The sequence below is a fragment of the Neolamprologus brichardi genome, chromosome 16 (genome assembly GCF_056152115.1).
Source record: "Neolamprologus brichardi isolate AB-2024 chromosome 16, ASM5615211v1, whole genome shotgun sequence".
NCBI classification, from domain to species: domain Eukaryota; kingdom Metazoa; phylum Chordata; class Actinopteri; order Cichliformes; family Cichlidae; genus Neolamprologus; species Neolamprologus brichardi.
In genome coordinates this window covers 21,227,280-21,249,068 of record NC_142119.1, presented here as the reverse complement: position 1 = coordinate 21,249,068, position 21,789 = coordinate 21,227,280, and the positions used below count along the sequence as shown (strand labels likewise).

Sequence of the window (21,789 nt, the reverse complement as noted above, 5' to 3'; positions counted from 1 at the left end):
TGGGCACAATGAGATGACTACAAAATTTTAATTTAGTTGAAGAAAAAAATGTTTCTTGCCAGTTATAAGCAAAGATTTTGGATTGAAATAGATACAAATTTTGTGCTTTTAAGTTGCAATTTTGAAATAAAACCTACAATTTTGTAAACAAGATTCCATAATATGTCCTTAACACAACTTTTTGTCCTCTTTTAAGTTTCCTTTTAAGTTACCGCTTGATTTGAGCTTGACAGTATCGACTGATATGATTTGTCGATATGCTGGTATTGACATTTATATCAGCCGATAAACTAAATTTAAAAAGTTATCTTAGGAAGGAATCATGAATAAATACTCATCACAAACGTTAGGAAAATCTGTTGTGTTTCATGTGTCTGAAATGAAAAAAATAATTCATCAGCCGATATATGGTATCATATGTATATCAGTCGGGCTCTGCTCTTCATATAAAGGTCAACTCCAGTTTGTGTGCTCCCAGAGAATCCATCACTGAGATGGTTCTCTGCTGGCAAGGGGAGTATCACAGCAAGCACTGATATAGTACAAATATGCATCGAGGCATTTCACGCAGCATCTTTCCATCATGAACTTATGGCCAGGTGTTTCAAGTTCACGGGCTTGAGCTTTCTCTTTAACGTCACCATCATTAGTGTGATGAATAGCAGCTGCAAACTTGAGGAATCGTAACAGGGAGTGATTAGACACTGTACAAATGTATACACACAGACACACAGGAGGGAGCGCAGAAGCATGAAAGTAGTGAAAACAGATGCATTTCTATAGGTGTGCTCTTTCCTAGGTCACACATATTATATCTAATCTCTACGTGTAATAATGATATTACAGCATTGCTGTAGCCACGCACTTTATTGGAATTCAAATATATACAACATGTTTGTAATATGCCATGAAGGCACTGGTCAGAGATGGCTGGCTATAGCTGTTGTTTAATGTTTAGGATGGTCTGAACCAGTCATGTCTACACCAACGTCAAACACTAGATTACAAAATATACTATATTTTATTAATTCTTTTTTTATCTTAACAGTGAACAGTTATTCTGAATTACATGTTTGCGATGATACCTTAATAAAGCCAGACCTTTGAATGTGTTTAAAGGACTCAAAGTAGAGACTGAACTATGTTTTCTGCGAAATAGACAAGTACTTGTAACTAATAAATGAAAGAATAAGCCACCAGTTAATTGCTCATCTTGCAGATTGACTCCACCTTCCCCACTTTGCACTGTTGCTGGTGATGATAGTCCTCTTTATTCTCATGTCCACTAGTAGAAGTGAATTCTGTAAATTTAGGTGCATGAGGAAAAATAAGCACTTAAAATAAGCACTTAGCACTATGATGCACTGCTTATTTTGAGCAAACTGAAAGATCTGCATATAAACTCTTAAAGAATGAACATAAGCATCTGGAACATGCTTTAAAGTGTGATCTGCTAAGGAAATTTCACAATGCTCGGGATGTTATTTGATCTGTTTTTCTTTTTATACTGAAAAAATATCATGTATTTTCCCAGACGCTGAGATATCAGTCATATATGTGGCAGTTAAGGCATCTGTTTGAATATCTAACAAAGCAGACAAGTAATTACAGGAGTGTAGCATCTACAAAGTTCAGTAGTGGGATCGGGCATTTGGCTCCTTGGCTAAGGTCAAAGTGGAAAGGTCAAATCCTTAATATTAAAAATAAGCAAAGCCTGTGTTAAACATCCCACAAAAAAAACACTTATGGCCCTTTTGGGAGGATTTAGTTTCTGTTGACTCTTCATTATTGTGATCACAGCAGCCATATTTTACACCTCTGTCCTCAGTTTTCCTCATAGTGTGTTAACACCCACCCAAGGCCAAAGATCAAAGGCTCATCCTGCAGCAGGCTGTGACCTCTGATCATCTGATACCTTTGATACAGAGAAACCAGCTCAAAGGGAGTTTGCTGTTTTATTAGCCAAAATCTTCCTGTGCCATCAGTGTTGACTGGTTGATGTTTAGATATTTTAATGAAATAGTTGCGATCTAATAAGCAAGAGTGCTAAAAACCCTTAAAAAAAATAAGGGTAAAAAATATGTTTTAAAGGAATTTCTGCTTTATCACTTTTGCTCTAGTCAGGCAACATCTCTCACTGTATTTTTATTCTTGTTTTTCCCTATTAATACTCTGTTTGCATGTTTCACTGGAAAATATGCAAGGGAGAAGTGGAATGTCCAGCTGTGCACACTCACGTCTGCCTTCATGCTGCATTTCTTGGAATCCGCTGATGTTTGCCTCATGTACTCATCTGCACTAACTTATGTTTAAAAGATTATCTCGACTTGAATTTCTCTGTTTCCTTCTGTTTTGGGGGCACATTAAATTGTTTCAAGTTTATAGAGCTTAGTAGTCCATTGCATTTCATTGCATCAGTCACGTGGACCGCTGATTGCTTTAAAATACCACAAATCAATCCCTGATCTTTGTGGTTTCTTTAGTGCTGCAGATTGGAGGCCAAAATGATAAGAATGCGTCTCTAATTTCAGCCTAAGTCCGACATTATTTCTCTCCATATTTATTTATAGTTCGCCTTCAGTTTGTTTTGTCTGTATTTTCCTTCATCTTTTGTCTTGTCATCATCCTGTCCTCCCGCCTGAGTTTCTTTGTTGATTTTGGCTGCGTCTGGCGTTCACAGGAAGTGCTAAGAAGCGGTTTTGTCTGTGGTAAAACTAACGTATACGGAACAGGGGAAAAACCGAGACTGTGGTGAGTCAAGCTGCCCACAAACCAACCAACAACACATCTGATTCAGCTGTGAGATTGTGGTGCAGCGTGACTTGCTGGAGGCTAAAAGATTCACCAATTAATCAGCGACGTTTTCGATAACTGATTTTATTACTTACTGTTACAGTTCATTGAATTACAAGATTTGGACAGATGGTTTTCAGGAAAGCATGACTTTTAAAGCATCTGGTTTGTTCTTGGGAATTTGTGATGGCTTTTGACTGCTTTCTTTATAAAGTACAGGATTATAAGTGGTTTAGAAAAAAGTGTGTTGACTGGTTACACAGGATTTGATTGTTTTGTAGTCGACACAAGTGAACAAGATGAGAGGAAATGCTCACAAATAGAAATCTGTTAGATTCAGTTAATGCAATTAATTGCAATTATTAAAAGTTGTCTAACTAAATGATGCAATTTGACTTTTTGACCATAGCAATTTTTAAGTTTGGCAAGAGGGTCGGCACATTACTCTATCTCATCTTCTCTGTACTACAGTTCAATATTAATTAAACAACTAATCCAGTTATAAAAAATCTTGTTTTCTACTTCAGAATGGCATCAACATCAAATTTTATAAGGACATAGAAGAGCTTTCATCATTTTTCTTCCTAATCTTCTGCTCAACCCAAGAATTCATATGCTAATCATATCCAACTTTCACAGTAATGTCTGGGGTAAAATGAAGTGAACTTTTCTACAAAGATCAAGTTTGTTGTAGTAATGTTCTCCAAAAACCTGGGATACTGACTGGATGACACTAATCTTCTGTCTTCAGAGTTTTTACTACCCATATGGAAAAGAAATAGTAAAAACATATATGATTTACTCATGAAAGTGGCCACTTTCTCATTACTTTCATTTTTTTTTTCAGTTTCATTATATAATTTTTCAAGGGATCTTATATGTGTTTTCACTCTTGTATGCTTTTCATACAAGTTTCATACAAGACAGATAAAAAACTTTATAAGATTTATATATCTTTTCCATATGGGTAAGCAGAGTACTTTGTATTTTTCAGGACGGACATGCATGTAAACGACATTTGAATTGCTGGCGGACCACAGTGTGGTGCTGTAGAAATGCAACAACATATTAAGTGCAGTGACTATGTGTAAAAGCCGCATAGACATTACCTACAGTTTAGGTTGTTTAGGTTTGGAGAATGACTTATTTTTTAGATTTGACCTCTACACACCACAAGTTTTTAAATCACTAAAAATGTGACCGAAGTGCAAACTTTCAGCTTTATTTCCTAGATGTTTGACAAAAGTATTATATTGCCTGTTTTTGGATCTTATATATTTTTGGACCTTTTCAAAATTCCAGTAAAAAACTGATATAATGAAAGTCCAGCTCTTGGAATCATCTCCAGGTCCTTTACCTGCTTCATTTGTTAAGAAATAATGAGGGAACAGGAAACAATCAGATTCAGCTCTTCACCTGGCCATGAAACTGCTCATCGGTCAACTATCCAGTTGATGTTGAGCCTCTGAAAATAGGCTAAAATACTGGAAATACCTCTGAAAATACTGTGTATGTAATAGGGGTGGGGGAAAAAATCGATACTGTGTAGTATCGTGATATTTTCTTTGCTAATAATGTATCGATACAGGGACAGCAGAAATCAATATTTTGTTACAAAAAAAGTTTTTGTGGACTGGAACATGCTCTGACTTCAGAGCATGTTGATCAGCTCCTTTTTCTGAGCAAGAATCCTGACATTCCTTCACTGTCCAAATGTGTTTAACTTTTTTTGTGGCAGCAATAAACATGACAGTTTACTTATTTTAATTTAAGACATGTTTTACTTTAATTAAGTTTAAAACTTTTTTATTTAATGTAAAATTATATTTTGGAGACTGTGGTGAGTCAAGCTGCCCATATTTTAGATAAAATTAATATTGATAAAGTTTACCTTTATGTACAGAATCTGAATATCGCAAAATATTTTTAAAAATTGCAATAATATCGTATCGTGCGTTAAGTATTGTGATAATATGTGGGATGTATGGTGATTCCCACCTCTAGTATGTAATAATCCAAGCCAAAGTATGAGAGAAAAATATGAGCATGATAGGGTGATGTTGACCCAGCTGGTTTAGTTTAACTAATTTCACATATTTTGAAGGAGTTGGTGCACAATTAGAGTGATGCAATTCTGCAGTCTCCATAAAGAAGAGGGAGGCAACAAGAACTACAAATTTCGTCAGAGAAAAAAATATTTTTATAAACACAGCAGCTTTGCACGTTCACCCCTAAAGCTCTGTTCACTAAAACTTTATCTACACATGAAAATATGCCATCAGTGGCTCCAGACTGATCCAAGTTATATGGATTTATCTATTCTTATAAATTTGGTTTAAGGTACTGAGTGTTGGTAATTCAGTACAGCAGGCAAGTGGCTTTTACTAAATGTGTTTCTTTAAGCAGAAATTGATCATTTACTCCTGATGAAAGATCTCTTAATTGTATGTCACGTTAAGATGTCGGGCTCTGTTTGGCACATAGAGACAGAGGACCAGAAGTGGAAAACTGTCTGTTACTACTCGGTCAGACAGAACCTTTTGTTTTTTCATACGTGTGTGGTCTGAGTGTTAAAAACAAATGCAGAACTTCATTTATATCTTAAGAGGGCGTCCTTTTTTGTGGAACCACTGTTTACATTTACACACGTGATTGTAATTGTGAAGCTGAGCAGACCACTGAAAGCAGTTCACAGAACATAAAAGATGATCATGACTGCAGTCATACTGTAAACGAGAAGCCGCGGATCACCAATCAAAGTAAACCGGGTCTCAAGGAACAGCTGTGGCTCACGGGAATTGTTTCATGTCATATGTGCTGTTGTGTGACAGCACTCATAACAAAGGCATGGGAAGAGGTTTTCATCTGTACTCTGAAAGCATTTTGTGAATTGTGAATGTGCAGGGCTGTTTCTGTTTCATTCTTGCTTATCATGCCTGGGTGTGAGACTTATGATTACAGTAAAGGAGTTACTTATAACAAAAACCAGTCAGTTTTTCTTTGTGTGCAGACTCTGATGAGCTGATCTGCGCTCTGATGCTCACTGGTCTTTGTGGAGCTGAATTAAACAAGATAAGCAAAATTTCCACAACAAACCCTAGGCACAATAAAGCAATTGTAAAAGATAGACACACAAAGATCGACAAGGAAGTTAGTGACTCTAACCAACTTTATCATCTTAAATTTACCTCGAGGTCTGCTACCCTTGATGCCACCTAAAATGGCCATGAACACCACCAGCTGCTCTGCACCAGTCCAACATAGTTCATTACTGTAACTCCAATTGTGTTTTGCAAAACACAATTCAGCAACACATCATGTGTAGATCTGATATCTGATATCTGATTTGCTTTGAAAAATTCTTACCTTTCCTTGCTTCTTCCTCCCCTCACCCCCAACCAGTCACAGTGGCTGGCTGCTGCTCCCTGAGCCTGGTTTTGCCAAAGGTTTCTTCCTGTTAAAAGGGAGTTTTTCCTTCCCACTGTCACCAACTGCTTGATCATACGGGGTCGTGTAATTTGGGGGGTTTCTTTCTAATACTGTTGGGTCTATGCCAAACAACATAAACCACGTTGAGGTGACTGTTGCTTGAAGTGAATTGTTGCTGTAAAATATATCGGAATTGAATTTGTCTTTCTTACTGTCTGTCAGTGCGCCCCAGGGCAGCTGTGGCTACAATGTAGCTTGCCATCCCCAGTGTGTGAATGTGTGTGTGAATGGGTGAATGACTGAATGCAGTGTAAAGCGCTTTTGGGTCCATAGGGACTAGTAAAGCGCTATACAAATACAGGCCATTTACCTTTTTTTTTTTTTTTTTTTTACCATTTATGACACTGGGATGACATTATTTGGTAACATCAAAGAACTCATTTGACACTAATATGTATTAATGTGCTTATCAGATTTAATTGCTCATTAATTCAAGGTGATGGAACGGCACACAGATCATTTCTCTCCATGCGTACGCCATGCTGCATGGTGGTCTGGATTTATCAGTTACTTTTCTGATATGGTGTGATCTAGTGCAACATTTCATATGGTAAATAGTGAATTGTTGGTTTTTGTCTTCATATGTTACTATTTGTGCTACTATATTCTGTTGATTGCTTCTTAAAAAAGATCCCATGTCCATCAGCAGTAGGAGTAGTAGATTTTAAATATTACTTAAATCTACAACAAATTCATGCTTTGCACTTCTTCTTTTATGCTTTTCGAACCACAAATGAACTACACCACAGTTATTTTGGAAGCACATGACTTTTAGAGGCAAGTCTAGAGCCAGCTTGGCTGTGTCCAAACACAGTGAGCCCAAACACACTTTGGGATAGCGTTGCTATCAACTCACTGGTTTAGTGAAAGTATGTTGCATTTGGTTTTTTCTTAATATAATTTGAGACAAGCATGTGTCAGAATTTTATGATATGATGAGTTATTGTTCCACTATTTAGAGTGGGATTGAACGGATGCAAACAAATGCACCTGCACATTATCATGAACTCAGTTTCCAAGGCGTGCAAAAGCTATGGAAAAGGTGATTTGACAAACAGCGGGTTATTGTGACTGTGGGTGAAGAAAACAGGATACTGTACCGCAATCCTATTGTCCTCTGCTGAAACGGCCATCAGCTATTTTGAGCCTGTAAACTAAGGTTGAATTGATAATGCATTGCTCCACAATGTGTAATTGCCTATATGGGACCCATTCCTTTGTGAGTCTATCTGGAGATGACGCAATCTATTGTCTGTGCTTTTGGACTTCCACCCTAATGTGGAGAAAGGTCATTCCATGACTCTGTTACATCCTTATTCTGATTGAAACCACCTTCCTTTTTCATGTCTCTTTTCCTAAAATTAAAAAATATATATATATACTGTCGTACAGGTAATCCCTCTGCATGGGATTGGTTGATGTGGATATACTGCATTTCAAATAATCAGATGAAATGTGGGGCATAAGGAAAGCATGCTGTTTGCTGGAGTCTGACACTACATGCAGGCTAAATTAAATCCATTGAGGCATCAAACAGTGGTTTGAAAGGAACTCCTCAGATTCACTGATTGTTAACAAAGAAATGCAGCCTTGTGCATTCCATAAGGGAGAGGAAGAGGGTCTTTTTGTTGGAGATGGGGGACCAATAAAGGACGATGCCTCTATGGTAAAAGAAGGTCTTTGTGCATGAACAAGGTCTCAATGTGGCCTTTGTAAATAGGGCTGCTGGGATCGGCTGTCAAACTAAGGAGGAGAATCATTCTGATTCTTTATCTGCCACTTTGTTGCCATTGTGGGCATAAAGTGCTCATTTAGATTTTTTTTTACGACAGAGAGGGGGGAATATTGAGGCATTTGAGGCCTAAGCAGGCTATGGTATGGGTGTGTGGGTGGAGGACGTAGGTAGGGATATGAGTGTGAGACGTCATGAAATACATCAGCTACATGGCAGTTTCTGTAATATCTGTATGTGCTACTAAAATGCCACTGAATGGCCTTTTTACCCTAGTTCCCTAAACATTGCTACCTTGGAGTTAATACAGCAACCAAGCCTTCCGTGTTGGTTTGATTCGTTTTTATTCTCAGCCTTGCTGGGTAGAAGTTTAATGGAACATTTTAAACTGCTCTGTTCATATTATACAGTTCAATGGAAGCAGTGCTGGGTGCTTTAAGGCATCACAAATGAACTTGAAAATATATAAAAAGAGCAGCTGAATTAGTGATCTCAAATTGAGCAGATTTTAAGTCCACATGTTTTGAGGTATTGAGGCTTGAGGTGTGGTTCTATGAGCATGTTATGTTGTGTTCATGGTTTTGTCGGTAGTTCAAATGTTTCTGCTTCAGAGGCAATATGTGCTCGAATTAGACCGTGAATGGGGATTTTATTCAAAGCACAAGATAAATGTGAAGTTGTATAAGCCTCAGCTCTGACTTAATTAATGCCTCAAGCTTTCTCAGTTAGCTTAGGGTCTTGCCACCTCTGACCTGTGGGTTGGCAAAGCTGGCGAGTGACTACTTTCACTTTCTTTCTTCTGGTCTGTGTTGTGCTTGTGTCATGTCTAGGACAGATGAGCCTGTGATGGTGGGTGGTTTGGTTGGTATGCAGACATCTAAGGGCAGATTGTTCCCGTCTGTGGCTGGACCCAGCTTCTTCTCCTTCTTTTTTTTTTCTCATAAACAGACGACCATCCATTATGAATGAATGTCCTCTGTGACTCATTCGAGCCATTTCCAAAATACCCTTTCTGCAGAAAACACTTAGATACCCAACTGTGCAGACAGTAGTATACACAGTCATCCGTGCTGATATAACAGAGGTGCTGGCGTGATCAGCAGCGTACAATATGTAATGTGAGCTTTTTTTTGTGTGTTTTGTTTTTTTGCAGGGTGGGAAGAAGCACAATGTCCCCTGTGGTGGAAGAGACTGCAGCGGAGGCTGTAAATGTTTCCCAGAGAAGGGTGCCAGGGTAGGTTTCCTACTTTAACTACTGTTCCAAGTAGCTTTGCAAAGACCACTCTCTCCCTCCCTCTCTGACTCTGTTTCTGTCTTTTCCCTTTTTATCTTCAGTGTTAACCAGCTCTACCAGCTGCTTTTCAATCTGGAATACCATTTAAGGCCATGATCACACATGATGGTGTATTTAAGTCTCAGGAAAAGATGAACTCACAGGCTGCATAGGGGACAGTATAAAATAAATATGATTTTCTCTAACCTATGAATCCTGGGAAAATCAGGGCTGTAAATGAACCCCCAACAAGTTCCCTTTAATTGGACCACAAGCATCAATTCAACTTTGAATAAATATCAGGTTAGCCTGATATTTGGGTGCTGTGGATGCACAGCAGCCGCGATGGGGTAATAACCCTTGTGTCATGTGAGGTGGTCACTGTTTCCAGCTCAACTCAACATCAGTGTCATGCCTGATCATAGCCTTCCAGTCATGTTGTGGGGAATCAAAGTGTCACAACAATGCAAAGTTAACATATCAGATAATCAGTCTATTAAGACTATTTCACTGTATGGAGGATCCCACTGCTGTAAGTCATTAGTTTGACATACTTATCACCCTTTCTTGTAGTCTAAGAGTTGAATTTCACATCATTAACCTCTGTGAAAGAAAAGGTCAGAGAGGAAGAAGAAGTGTCTGAAGTGAGGGAGAGCAAAAGAGAAAAATGAGAGAGGGTTTTAAATCAGAGAGACAGACATAGACTAAACACAATGAGATAACACGCTCAGAGCGTGTCAGGGGTTTCTGCATGACTAAATGCTGTTTTTGCTGCTGACACATGCTGCACAAATCATCAGATGGCTTTCTGATTATTACACTAGGGGCTTTACCTTCTTAAAATATCAGTGCTTTGAAAAAACCAGCGTCTACTTTCCACAGCAAATGAAAACACATATTTGGGTGTTGAAAGAGACGGGATTTCATTTGTTCTGCAAAAAAGTTTTTTCAATAATAAAACAGTTGGATTAAGTGGGATGTAAAGATGTGCTTCATGGGTTATCTGAGCTTCCACAAGCTTAGAGAGGAATCAACATATATGCCTCTGAAATCTTAGTTACGTACTGAGCTCATCCGGAGATCCTCAAACAAGGATCTGTTGGTTGAGAATTGTGACCTCAGATCATTTTACTAACAAAACCACAGTATTTCCCAATCTCAGTTAAGTCTTTTTGTCTCCTTCACCTAACCACAGATGTGCACTCAAATCTCTGTCCTGGGCTCTGTTCACCCACATCCATCATAGCGACACAAGTGTGTTCAAGTTCATAAATGTAGCTCTTCATTTACCCCCTTGTTAAAGTTGTCCCTGAACACCATCCTGCCCATGAACGCATTTTTAAATGGATTCGGATTTTTGTGCATTTCAAAGACGAACTTTCCGGATGATTAACTGGCCAGCTTCCTTTTGTTTCTCTGTTCTTCCGAAGACTGCTCGTAGGATCCATAAATGTCTCAGCTTAGCTCTCTGATGTGGTAAAGACCATTTACCACATAAAGTCGGGAACTGAAAATCCAGACTTGTAAAACCTCCCCCTTGCGAGAAAGAACACCTCCTGAGGGAGATGACAACAGGACCTGACAACAGGAATTTCATGCAACTTGACTTTGGCATCCACTAAGAATTTACCAGACCAGCTTTACAGTCGGTCTGACCTTTGCTGTGGATGCAGGAAAGCCTGTAAGAAACCAGAGCGGGAACTTCCACATTCCGCATCTGAAGGATTCATAAGTCTGACGATGGGCTCAGCAGACCACTTTGGCTTCCTCCTGTCTTTCACTGATTTACTGTGCCAACCAGGAGCGAAGGAAAAAATTGTCATTGTCCAGTGCTGCTGTAAGTGCTAAGACAGTGAGTTGTTTTCCTTCCTTGGCATTTTTTGTGCTTGGGCTGTAAAGACAAGAAAAAATATCACAGATTAGACATCCTGGTCTGCGAGAGAACAAACATTCGCCAAAGACAAACGGTCTCTAAGCCAGAGGAAACTAGACTCATTTCCAAGAACACAGGCATTTTACATTGTCCTTGTGTTTGTTCTATGCATATTTAAAGCTTAAATTTCCTAAATTTGAAGAATTTTGTACATATTGTAACACATCCAAAATGTTGCAGAGGTTTTTGTTTCACCCCAGTTGCACTTGTTTATGAACACACTAGAAACTAACATAGGTAGTTCCCCTCAGATCTGTTTCTCCCTCCTGCATCTCGTTCCAAAAACATTTCTTCCGAAAACTTCCCCCTGAGGTAAGTCATGGAGAAGAGCGCTTCACTGAATGGGTCCGACTCATCCTGTGCAGCTGTCTGCTTTGGCTGAGATTTCACACAGCTGTCGCGATTGGGCGATGGTTGTTAACAGAGAAACGGCGGCCATTTATGTCAACATGATGCGTTAGTGGAGCATAATAATTTTTTTGTCCAACTTCTCCTGTGACATCAGTTTTGTTTGTGTTCTAGTTTTAAGAAAATAAAAGTTGGATCTCAGAGTTTATCACAGGACTAAACAAATGCCAAAGCCTCGCTTTGGTAACGTTTGTACGCTATCGTATTTGCCAAACCAGGACGTGTTTGTGAAACTGCATGCTGTGTGTGTATTTTATACCTCACATAATCCTCATATTTTAAAACTTGTTGACTAAATTTATAAAAAACGACTTAATTTTTCATTCAGTATGACCCAAAATGAATAACTGAGCCCATAAACTCGGCAGGAAAGTGTTAAGTCGCATCAGAAAACCGTTTACCAATAGACTTCCCTAGGAGCAGAAGTCTTCTTCCAACCATAACTATCGCCATCTGGCGGCTTCAGATAGAATGGAGGTTTTAGATGCTATCTTTTAAAAACAGAAGATGAAAGCAATGCAAAAGGGAAACAATAAAGTTAAAGTTCAGACAGACATGAGAGACAGAGAGTGCGTGAGAGAGACTCAAAGAATGAAAGAGATTCTTGGTGGAGACTAAATATGCTAATTTCAGGGCTTTTCTGAGAGCGGAGACGGCATGCTTCCAAAAGTCCTCATTGTTCTTTTGCGTCATTAGTGGATTTTTTTTTCATTTCCAGTCATGAGAATGGTAATAAAAAGGCAAATAAGTACCCTAAATTGTAGTAATGAGGAAATAAGTTAGTATCACAAAGCGTTTGAAGTAATTCCCAAGACTTGGCTTTATAACCGAGGAACATGAGCACAAGTGTAATCACAGTGTGATCAAATAAAGGTGAAAGCAGTTGTGCAAGCTAGTTAGAACCAGGATGACATTAGAAACTGAACACACGTTCTCACTTTTAACAGATCACTGATATGTTTAGTGCTGGGAGGGATGAACATGGAGAAACACGTGCATCGAAAAGAAAAAAACAAGCCACTATTTGGAAACCATTAGAGGGAGTATGCTGGGAGACATGGTGTCCTTTCCACCATAAGAAACACTGTTATGCGTTAAAGAAGGAAAGGAAATGACATGTTCTGAGGAAACTGAGCACAATGACAGTCCACTGATCTTTTTTTAATATAGACGCCCTCTGTGTCTGTGGGAACAAGTTGGTCTCTGTTTGGTTTCATCTATAAATGGTTAAGATTTCCTCGTTCCATGAAAACAAGTGCATACCTACATTCTTAATCTAGTACCCGAGCCTGTTTTATACTTTCCTGTCTGCTTAGGGATGGCCACTGATAGGAATGCTGCAGGCATCATCATCATTTTGTGACTCCTCAGTATCATGACATTTGCACACACTTTCATGGTAAAAGCAAGGATGTGTTTCTTGCACCTTGTCTTCAGAATAAACTCTTGAACTTACATAATTATGAACTCTATTTGAGCTCTCAGAGCTGAATTTTTCAGCAGTGGTCAGTAACACTGATCAAACATGACTGCCTAAATGATAGGAGGGTATGGGAGGTGAGTTAGTGAGCATATTTACTGCATCTTTCCAATATATATTAGTAACATGCTGTAGCTTCTTACATGATTTGTAATGGCAGTTTTTCCTCAAACCTGCAATCAGGAGCCTCATCCATGCCCGCAGTCCCTCTCCACTGGGCCTGACCTTGTCAAAGGAAGAGCTACTAACTGTGGAGTAATGGTGCAGTAGATGGGAGGGGAGGGAAGCAAAAACCTGCTGCTATCACTAAAACTCTTGGACGGGAGGATTTTCTTTTCCTAAGATTCTTGGAAAGAGGAATTCAGCAGGGATCACAGGCTGCGAGTGCCCTGTGTGAAAGAGCCTGACAAACAGACAACAACCGCCTGTTGTATGTAGCTGACACATGGATACAAAATAATCCAGACTTCTTAGTTTTTTCATCGTTGTCACACTTAAATGTTTCAGGTCATTTAAGAAATTTTAATATTAGAGAAGGGTAAGGCAAGTAAAAACAAAGTGCAGTTTTTAAATGATGGTTTCATTCAGAATTAGCTATCCGAACTTTCACTGCAGAAAGAGAACTCTGATTTAACTTCCTAGGACCTGGCGTCCACATATGTGCACATCACATTTTGGGTTATTTAGACTAAAATACTCAATTTTGCTCTACATGGGCCTAATATCCACTTACGAGGACATTATACTGCTACTGTTCTATCAAAATTTTAAACGAATATCCTCATATGTGGCTCTTATTTTTCTTAAAAACAAAAATAAGGTTAAAAAAAATCTCGTAATTCTTTGTTTTTACATTCATTGGGCCCCAATATGCCCAAATATCAAAGAGAAATTAAAAATGCATGTTGTGGAAGAGTTAGGAGGTTAATGGACAATGAACAGGACGAAACATGCGGTCTATAATTCATGTAATGAACATCACAAGATCAAATCATATTTGTCTAACCAAGTCTCTGTCTTGGTCTGCAAAAACAAAAATGTCTCCTCCTTGTTTTTTTTGTTTTTTTTTTACTGACCCGCTGTCCTCTACCCAGATGGGGTCCAGTTTTAGGAGCCTTAAAACGTGTCTCACTCTCACATTTTGGGAAGATAACTGCTTTTAGGAATGGGATGTCTATTGTGTACAAAGGAGGGCCTCGTGTACACATACTGTGCACATACATAACGGCAGGGTGAAACATCAACACTGACACATACTTACTCATATACCTGTATAAATTAAAAAGTATTGCAGTGAGGAAAATATTGATTGATTCCTTAGTGACAGAGTCCTCCTTGAGTCTCGCCAGTTGGCAGCAAATGTGGGAAAAGGGAGGTTTTTGCTACTTGTTTTGAAACCACTATCTTTAAAAAAAAAAAGAGGCAGGTACCAAAATAACTTTAATTTCAGTCATTTCTGTGTGAATACGTCCTCAACAGGTCATCAGTTAATCACAGGACTAACACAGAGAGACAGAGAATCATTCAGGCTCACGTTCACACCTACAGCCAATTCAGAATCACCCGTAAACCTTAAAAACATGTCTTTGTTTCCATAATGGTGGAGTGAAAATGTACAGTTTGGAGAAAAACATAAAATAAAGGACATCTAACCCCTTTATTTTAGTGACCAGCTATATATAGTATACTAATAATCACAGATAAGATGAGAAAGAGTCCAATCTTAACAGAGCAGTTTACCTTTCAGTAGTAAATCTAACTATGTACTAAATTCCAAGAAGAAATCTAAATATTTCCTTGTGTTCTAGCAAGAGTGTTCATTTTTGACTTTGTCCTGAAGCTTTAACAGCTTTTACTCTTGAGCACATGTACATAGTAACTTACGGTGGCCCTGAGAGGCCAAGCAAACTGCAGCTTAAGAAAACACCAACAATAAGAACAACGCTGCAAAAGCAACAGAAATAGGAAAAATCAAAACAGAAATAGGAAAAAAACAGATTTCCAAAAGCACAAGGGAAGTGTTTCTGGGGAAGCAATAATCCCGACGGACCAGTTGTGGAACCAAAATATGCTAAGAATTGCGCTGGGAGACGCTTAAAAGAAGTGGAGGATCTATTCAATTCAATTAAATTTTATTTATATAGCGCCAAATCACAACAACAGTCGCCTCAAGGCGCTTTATCGGTCTTGTGAGGAAAGAAAAGATGAGAGGTAAGTGTGTTAGTCTAACTATTAGCCTAAAAATCCGTCGTCAGTATTATAGTGTTTTGGGTTCCTGCAACTGGTCTGTCGGGTTATTGTCTCCCCAGAAACACTTCCCTTGTGCTTTTGGAAATCTGGTTTTTCCTATTTTTGTTTTCATTTTTCCTATTTCTGTTTCCTTTTTTTGCTATTTCTGTTGTGTTTTGTGTGCTTATTTTCTTATTGCTGGTGTTTTCTTAAATTGCAGTCCGTTTGGCCTCTCAGGGCCACCGTAGTAACTTCTGTTACAGAACAGAAAAATCTGCTATTGGCAGTTATTTGGGGCGATCGTGGCTCAAAAGTTGGGAGCTCGCCTTGTAACCGGTTCGAGCCCCGGCTCGGACAGTCTCGGTCGTTGTGTCCTTGGGCAAGACACTTCACCTACCGCCTACTGGTGTTGGCCAGAAGGGCCGATGGCGCGATATGGCAGCCTCGCTTCTGTCAGTCTACCCCAGGGCAGCTGTGGGCTACAACTGTAGCTTGCCTCCACCAGTGTGTGAATGCGTGGATGACTGGGGTTCCTAGGGGACTAGTAAAAGCGCTATACAAATACAGGCCATTTACCATTTATTTAGTAAACAAGCTAAGAAATCCTGCTTTTTTTCTGCCTCAGTCTGAATTCAAAAGTTCACTTTTTCAATAAATTTCAATAAATTAAGTAAATTCTTCTGTCATCACTGGAAAGTCCATACACTGCATGAGAAAGGAACAACAGAAGGATTATGAATTATTTGGACAGATGCATAAAACCTCTGGCAAACTGAACTCATTCAAAGGTCATGTTTCCTCATCATGGAAGGAAATCACCGTCTTATGAAATTCATTTTCACTGTAGGTTGTTGGCCTTGGTAAGAAGACACTCCCTCCTAGTGCTCTTTTAGTTGCCATCTGTAGCTTGACTGTGTTATCACCAGCCAAAACATGGTTTGAGTATACCTAAGGACAAATTACCCTGAGATATTCTGTTTCATGTTGCTGCTGGAACTGTGAACTTCAGCATACTTTCACCCTTTTTTCTAAAATTTTGGACATTAGAGTCACTTTGTGTCTTGAAATAAGCCTCATACCAGTTTTGGGACAATTTCCTGATTATTTTCCAGTGGACACTTTCCGGTGCCGTCCATCCCCTGCTGAGTTACACTGAAAAGGACATTCAGACTCGCACCACGATCACATCTGTCTGGACTGCAATCTCATGATAGGAACGCGGGGTCAGGAATTGTTATGGTTGGCGATGAAAGGTCTCAGGGCTGTAGGAAAAATGTGACCAGTTTTTTTGGGTCACAGCAACGATGCCATGTGTTCTCCATCAGGCCTTGTTGTGAAACCTACACTGGGGGTGGGCTGCTGAGGAAACAATTAGATCTCCTCCAAGTAGTTTCATATTTATTCCTACAACATTTTCTAAGACAAATACATGTTTACAGCACAGACTAGAGACGTGAGAAATTTTGCCCCACATAGCGGTGTTTCAACATGTGCACAGTGGTTGTGTAAATGTTGTGTAATATATGAGTACTCTCTCTCCCCCCCCCTCCCCCAATAACCTAAGGTCAAGGTACATTCCCATCCTTTACACATACTCAGGCTCTCAAATTGCTATAATTTACCGTAAACCTATGTAATAAACTATTAAGTGAGTAAACAACACACACATGCATGGATCTTTGCCCTATCCACCAAATGCAGCTGAAATGGCAGCGGGTGCTGGATTCCCACGTGGGAAAATGAAGAAAGAAAAAAAATCTTCCATTCTTCAGTTCAAATTGGACTCTGGGCTCAGCCAATTGGAAATTTTTTTGCGGGTGCATAATGAGACCCTGAGGATTACATGGGTATCCCTGATAGTTATTTGACTGGCTGACCGCCACGTCAGCCAGGGCCAAGATCACAGCTGGGAGTTTGACTATAAATCTAATTTAGCAGATCTGGAACCTTCTGTTTCTGCGTCTTTTTTTGTTAGTATTTAACTATTCATCAGCACTCATAACATTTATGAAAAATGCTATGTTCATTGAGCTAAAACATACACACAATACACAGAGGTTACAACAATTATTTTTAGGATTTTCTTTGTCTAACTGTAGATTTGGCTACCAAACAAAACCAAACAAAAGTTAAGAGTGGTGTTATTCAGCTAACGGGATAATAGTCGTGCCGGTTCTGACCTCCTCCTGCCCACCTTCTGTTCTCTGAGATCTAAAGCAGGTGGATGCACAATCCAATGAACACAGTCAATTTTACTGGCTCGGAGTAGACTCACATGTTTCCAAATATCATGAAAAAACACACTGAAACGGGGGCGGGAGACTTCTAAACGTGAACAAACGTTTTTGTTTCTTACTGTAGGCAAAAATCGTGAAAGCTGCAAAAATATTGTTTCAGACAGAAGAAGTTGTGAGCATCTGTCCTCCAGTCTGACGAAGAGCTGATGTGCTCAAAAAGTTGGTTTTCGTGGTCCCAATAAAAAAGGTAAAACTGGAACCACGCAGCGTGAAAGCATCTGTCCACAAACCAGACTGCTAAGCTAGCATATTTGATTTCTATGGCAAGTACCCTTCCTGATCCTCAGGGATTTTGTCTTTGGGGATCAAACCTGGGATCTTTCACTTTGAACTCACTGGCTTGGATGAGCCCATTATAACATGCACTCCCGATGTGAATCTCTCTTTCCACCGCATTCCAAAGGTGCTCTACTGGACTGAGACCTGGCGACTGTGTTGGCTATTTGAGTGCAGTGAACTCACTGCCATGCATCAAAACCAGTTTCAGATGTTTTGAATTTTGTGACATGGTGCATTATTCTGCTGGAAGCAGGATCAGAAGACAGGTACACTGTGATGATAATACCTGGGTATGCTGTGATGTTTAAATGATTCTCAGGTGGTACTTCGGGGCCCACAGTGTGCCATGTAAATATCCCCCACATCGTTACACCTCCAGCAGCCTGAACCACTGATACAAAACAGGATGTTTCCTTGGTTTCATTTTGTTTACACCAAATTCGGATCCTACCATCCGAATGTTGCAGCAGCACCAGGGTCTCATCATGTCAGCCATCGTTTCTCAAATCTTCTAATCTTCTATTATTCATATATGCATGTATTTCTGTGAACCTGTGCTGTAGCCTCAATTTAATTTCCTGATCTTAGCTGACAGCAGTGGCACAGTGTGGTCTTCTGCTGCTGTTGCCCACCTGTTTCAAAGTTATGACCTCAGAAATGCTCTTCTGCATAACTTGGCTGTAACAAGTGGTTATTTTAGTTACTGTTTCTTTCCTATTAGTTTAAACACATCTGGCAGTTTTCCTCTGACCTCAGGCATCAACAAGGCATTTGTTCCCAGAGAACTTCTGCTCACTGGATATTTTATCATTTTTGGGCCAGTCTCTGTAAACCCTAGAGATGGTTGTGTGGGAAATTCCCAGTAGACCAGCAGTTTCAGAACTACTCTGACCAGCCGTTGTTGGTGTGAGCCTCTCTGACACTGACAACCAAGCCATATTCAGAGTCACTTAAATCAACCTTCTGCCGTTTTGAACTTTAGCTGGTAGTCTTAACCGTGTCTACAAGCCTAAATGCATTGAGTTACTGCTATGTGATTGGCTAATGTGATACTTGAGTTAATGAGCAGTTGAACAAGTGTACATAACAAAGTGATTGGTGAGTATATAATATGGCCATTCGATAGAGTTTCCTCTTTAGACCTACCAGAAAACATTTCCAGTATACCAGAGTAGTGTAGCAGACATTGTCAGTTTTCCATTAAATATCTTAATAACTATGAGTTTTGATAGATGTTAGCGTTCCCCCTAGATAATGTTGTTAGAGCCCAATATGACATCATGAAAATGCCCATTTTGTCCAAGCAACAAATATGTTCATCCAATCATTCCTGCGCTGGTTAGGATTAGAAGTTATGACTGCTGTTTGTACCCTACCTGATTTCTCAGTAACATGTTTTATTATGATTTTTATTTATCAGTCATGTCAACTTTGGGGTAAAATAACTTTCTTGCTTCTATTATCCCTCGTGTGGCCTCTCAGACTGCAAATATAATTGAATATTCTGTACATAACTTTGTGCCCTTGGGTTAGACGTTATCAGACAGCAGCGTTTCTGAGGAAATTGACTTTTCCTTTCTAAAGTTTTATAAACACATGGTGCACCTTGGGAAGTCCACTGTGTGGAAGCTGTAATGGCATTATAATCATAGTGATAAATGTAACAGTGGGATTATAGGGGTGTCACACCTGTGATGGACCTCATTAGTGGCAGACATGCGGTCAGAGTGAGGCAGACACACGATATGCACGCACAAAGGTGGTTGATCTCTGAGGTGAGGGCAACACCTCGTTTAAGACTGCAGACCCAATATTGCTCTTTCGCGCATGCATTTTCACACAAACACACAGACTGCAGCTGTGTCCGGCTCACACACACGAAGCTTGGACCACAGACTGGAGACGTTTCATTCCTTATATATGAGGCAATGGCGCAGGTGTCAGGCCCCTGAGAACCCCTGGGATAGTGCAAGGTCCGGGCTGTTCTGTTCTCAGCCTGAGATCCCCCCCTCCTCCCTCAAGTCTTGATCTTCACCATACACCCTTTAGCACACATGCAAGCTCTCTCTCACACTCACACAGTCTAACCAGTGGTCATTAGCAATACCCTGTATGGACTGGATGCTGTCAGATCTCTGGCACATTTGCATGCACGTGCGGAGCAAAAGAGGGACCCATGTGCATGCAGAAATTAGCTCAGAGTCTAAACACATTAATTCATATGTAAACTGGTCTTCTGTCCTGAACAAAGAGGAGCCATGAGAAACAAAACAAATGACAACAAATGACTGATGTTCCGAACGTCATCTGTATTCATCCCTCTGTTTCATTTCTTTGTCTTAGCGTAAGAGACATTTTAAGAGGATGAGTCACGGAGACCAGCTGAGAACATGAGGGTTCAAGTTTAGATGTCCTCTAAATTTTGGCTGGAGGCTTGTCTCCATTGCAGCAAAGCTTGTAACGTTCTCATGTAAAAGACCTCATTAGACTTTTGTTTTGTTTTGTTTTTTTCACATGTCGCTGCGCCATGTGAACCCTTTCTGAACTCCTAATGCATCATTTTAAAACTGCTCTCATCTAAAGTGGCCATAAGGGCTTTTTAGATGCAGGACATTTTCTTCCAGCAGGGGCTACAAAAAGCTGACCTCCCTGACTGCAGCCAGGAGATCCAAACATACGTTAATAGATATCTAAACATCATCTACAGATGTTTATTTACTCTGCCTGACTCCTCCTCAGGGTATCCAGTTCGGGTCCCTTTCTGTTCTCCAAGCAGAGCCCCTCATCCCTGTCCACAGACTGGGCCCCGCTTCCCTCCGGGGTATCATGCATAAGGGATGCGACTCCTGAGGAAATGAGTCCAGGAAAAACGTGTCCAAGAAAAACAAGCGAGGAGGGTAACAGAAGAGGGACTGAATCAACTGAAGTATCTGAGTCCAGTTGTGGGAGTCAGAGAAAGAGGGCAGACTTCAGTGTTTACATGCTCTAAATTATTTACTCCCTAACATTAAACTTCACCATCTTTCCATTCTTCTTCTGCTCTTAAATCACTCTTTAACCTTTCTCCTCCTACCTCCCTTTTTCACACCACTTTTCCTTCCTTCTTTTCTTCTTAGCTGTTGTACTATACCCTTAATTCCTTCCCTCCATTCTTCTTTTATTCCTTTATTATAGCTGATAAGTTCAGAAGAGCTGAGCAGCTGCTCATTTCCTTCAGAGTGCTTAAAACAAAGTGAATGGGGTGGAGTAAACCACTTGTTCTTACACTTGTCGGACACTTGAGTTAAGAGGGCCGCATCTGGATCTTTCTAAAACTAGCAATCTAACACTCACTTCCTCTCATGGAGCGATTAGCGGTGAGAAAATAAGGAGGGTTTGGACTGTTTTAGATCCTCTGTCATTCGTTGCAGAGAGCTGTGTGATATCTTGAATGCTTTAAAGGAAAAGTTAATAATGGAGCATTAGCACCAGTTGTTATCTATTCTATATTCCTATGAGTATGAAATATGTATCCATTTGACTTTTCTATAGCCAGTTTCTGTTAAAGTTTAGACTACATTAGACTACAAATCTTGGTGGTAACAGTGAGCCACGTTGATGTTTTCAGGAACAGCTGCAAAAACTTGGCTTTAGATATCTTTGATTGACATACAAATTTGTTTGCTTCCGTCAAACCCGGGCTTTAATCCATCCCCTTTCCTCAGAACCAACTGTTATTTCTCTAGCGCTGCAGACTTTTATTATTCTGGCACTCCTGCTCGAGGCAGCTTGCGTAGATACCTGCTCTCACCAGGGAGAGTTTATATAAATGAGTGTTGTGTGAATGTAATAAAAGTCCACTCTGTAGGACCCGTAGATTTTTCAGAAGCAGGACAC

The 21,789-nt window shown here is 39.8% G+C and overlaps 1 protein-coding gene across 2 annotated transcripts in view; it reads left to right on the top strand.

The window, feature by feature from the left end:
• The window catches only part of col4a2 (collagen, type IV, alpha 2), a 62,167-nt gene that overhangs the window by 14,676 nt on the left and 25,702 nt on the right, over positions 1–21,789 (top strand). For both annotated transcript variants that reach the window (XM_006788324.3, XM_006788323.3), the window contains exon 4: positions 9,168–9,248. In XM_006788324.3, coding sequence (XP_006788387.2) covers positions 9,168–9,248 — 81 coding nt within the window. The remainder of the gene's footprint in view (positions 1–9,167; positions 9,249–21,789) is intronic.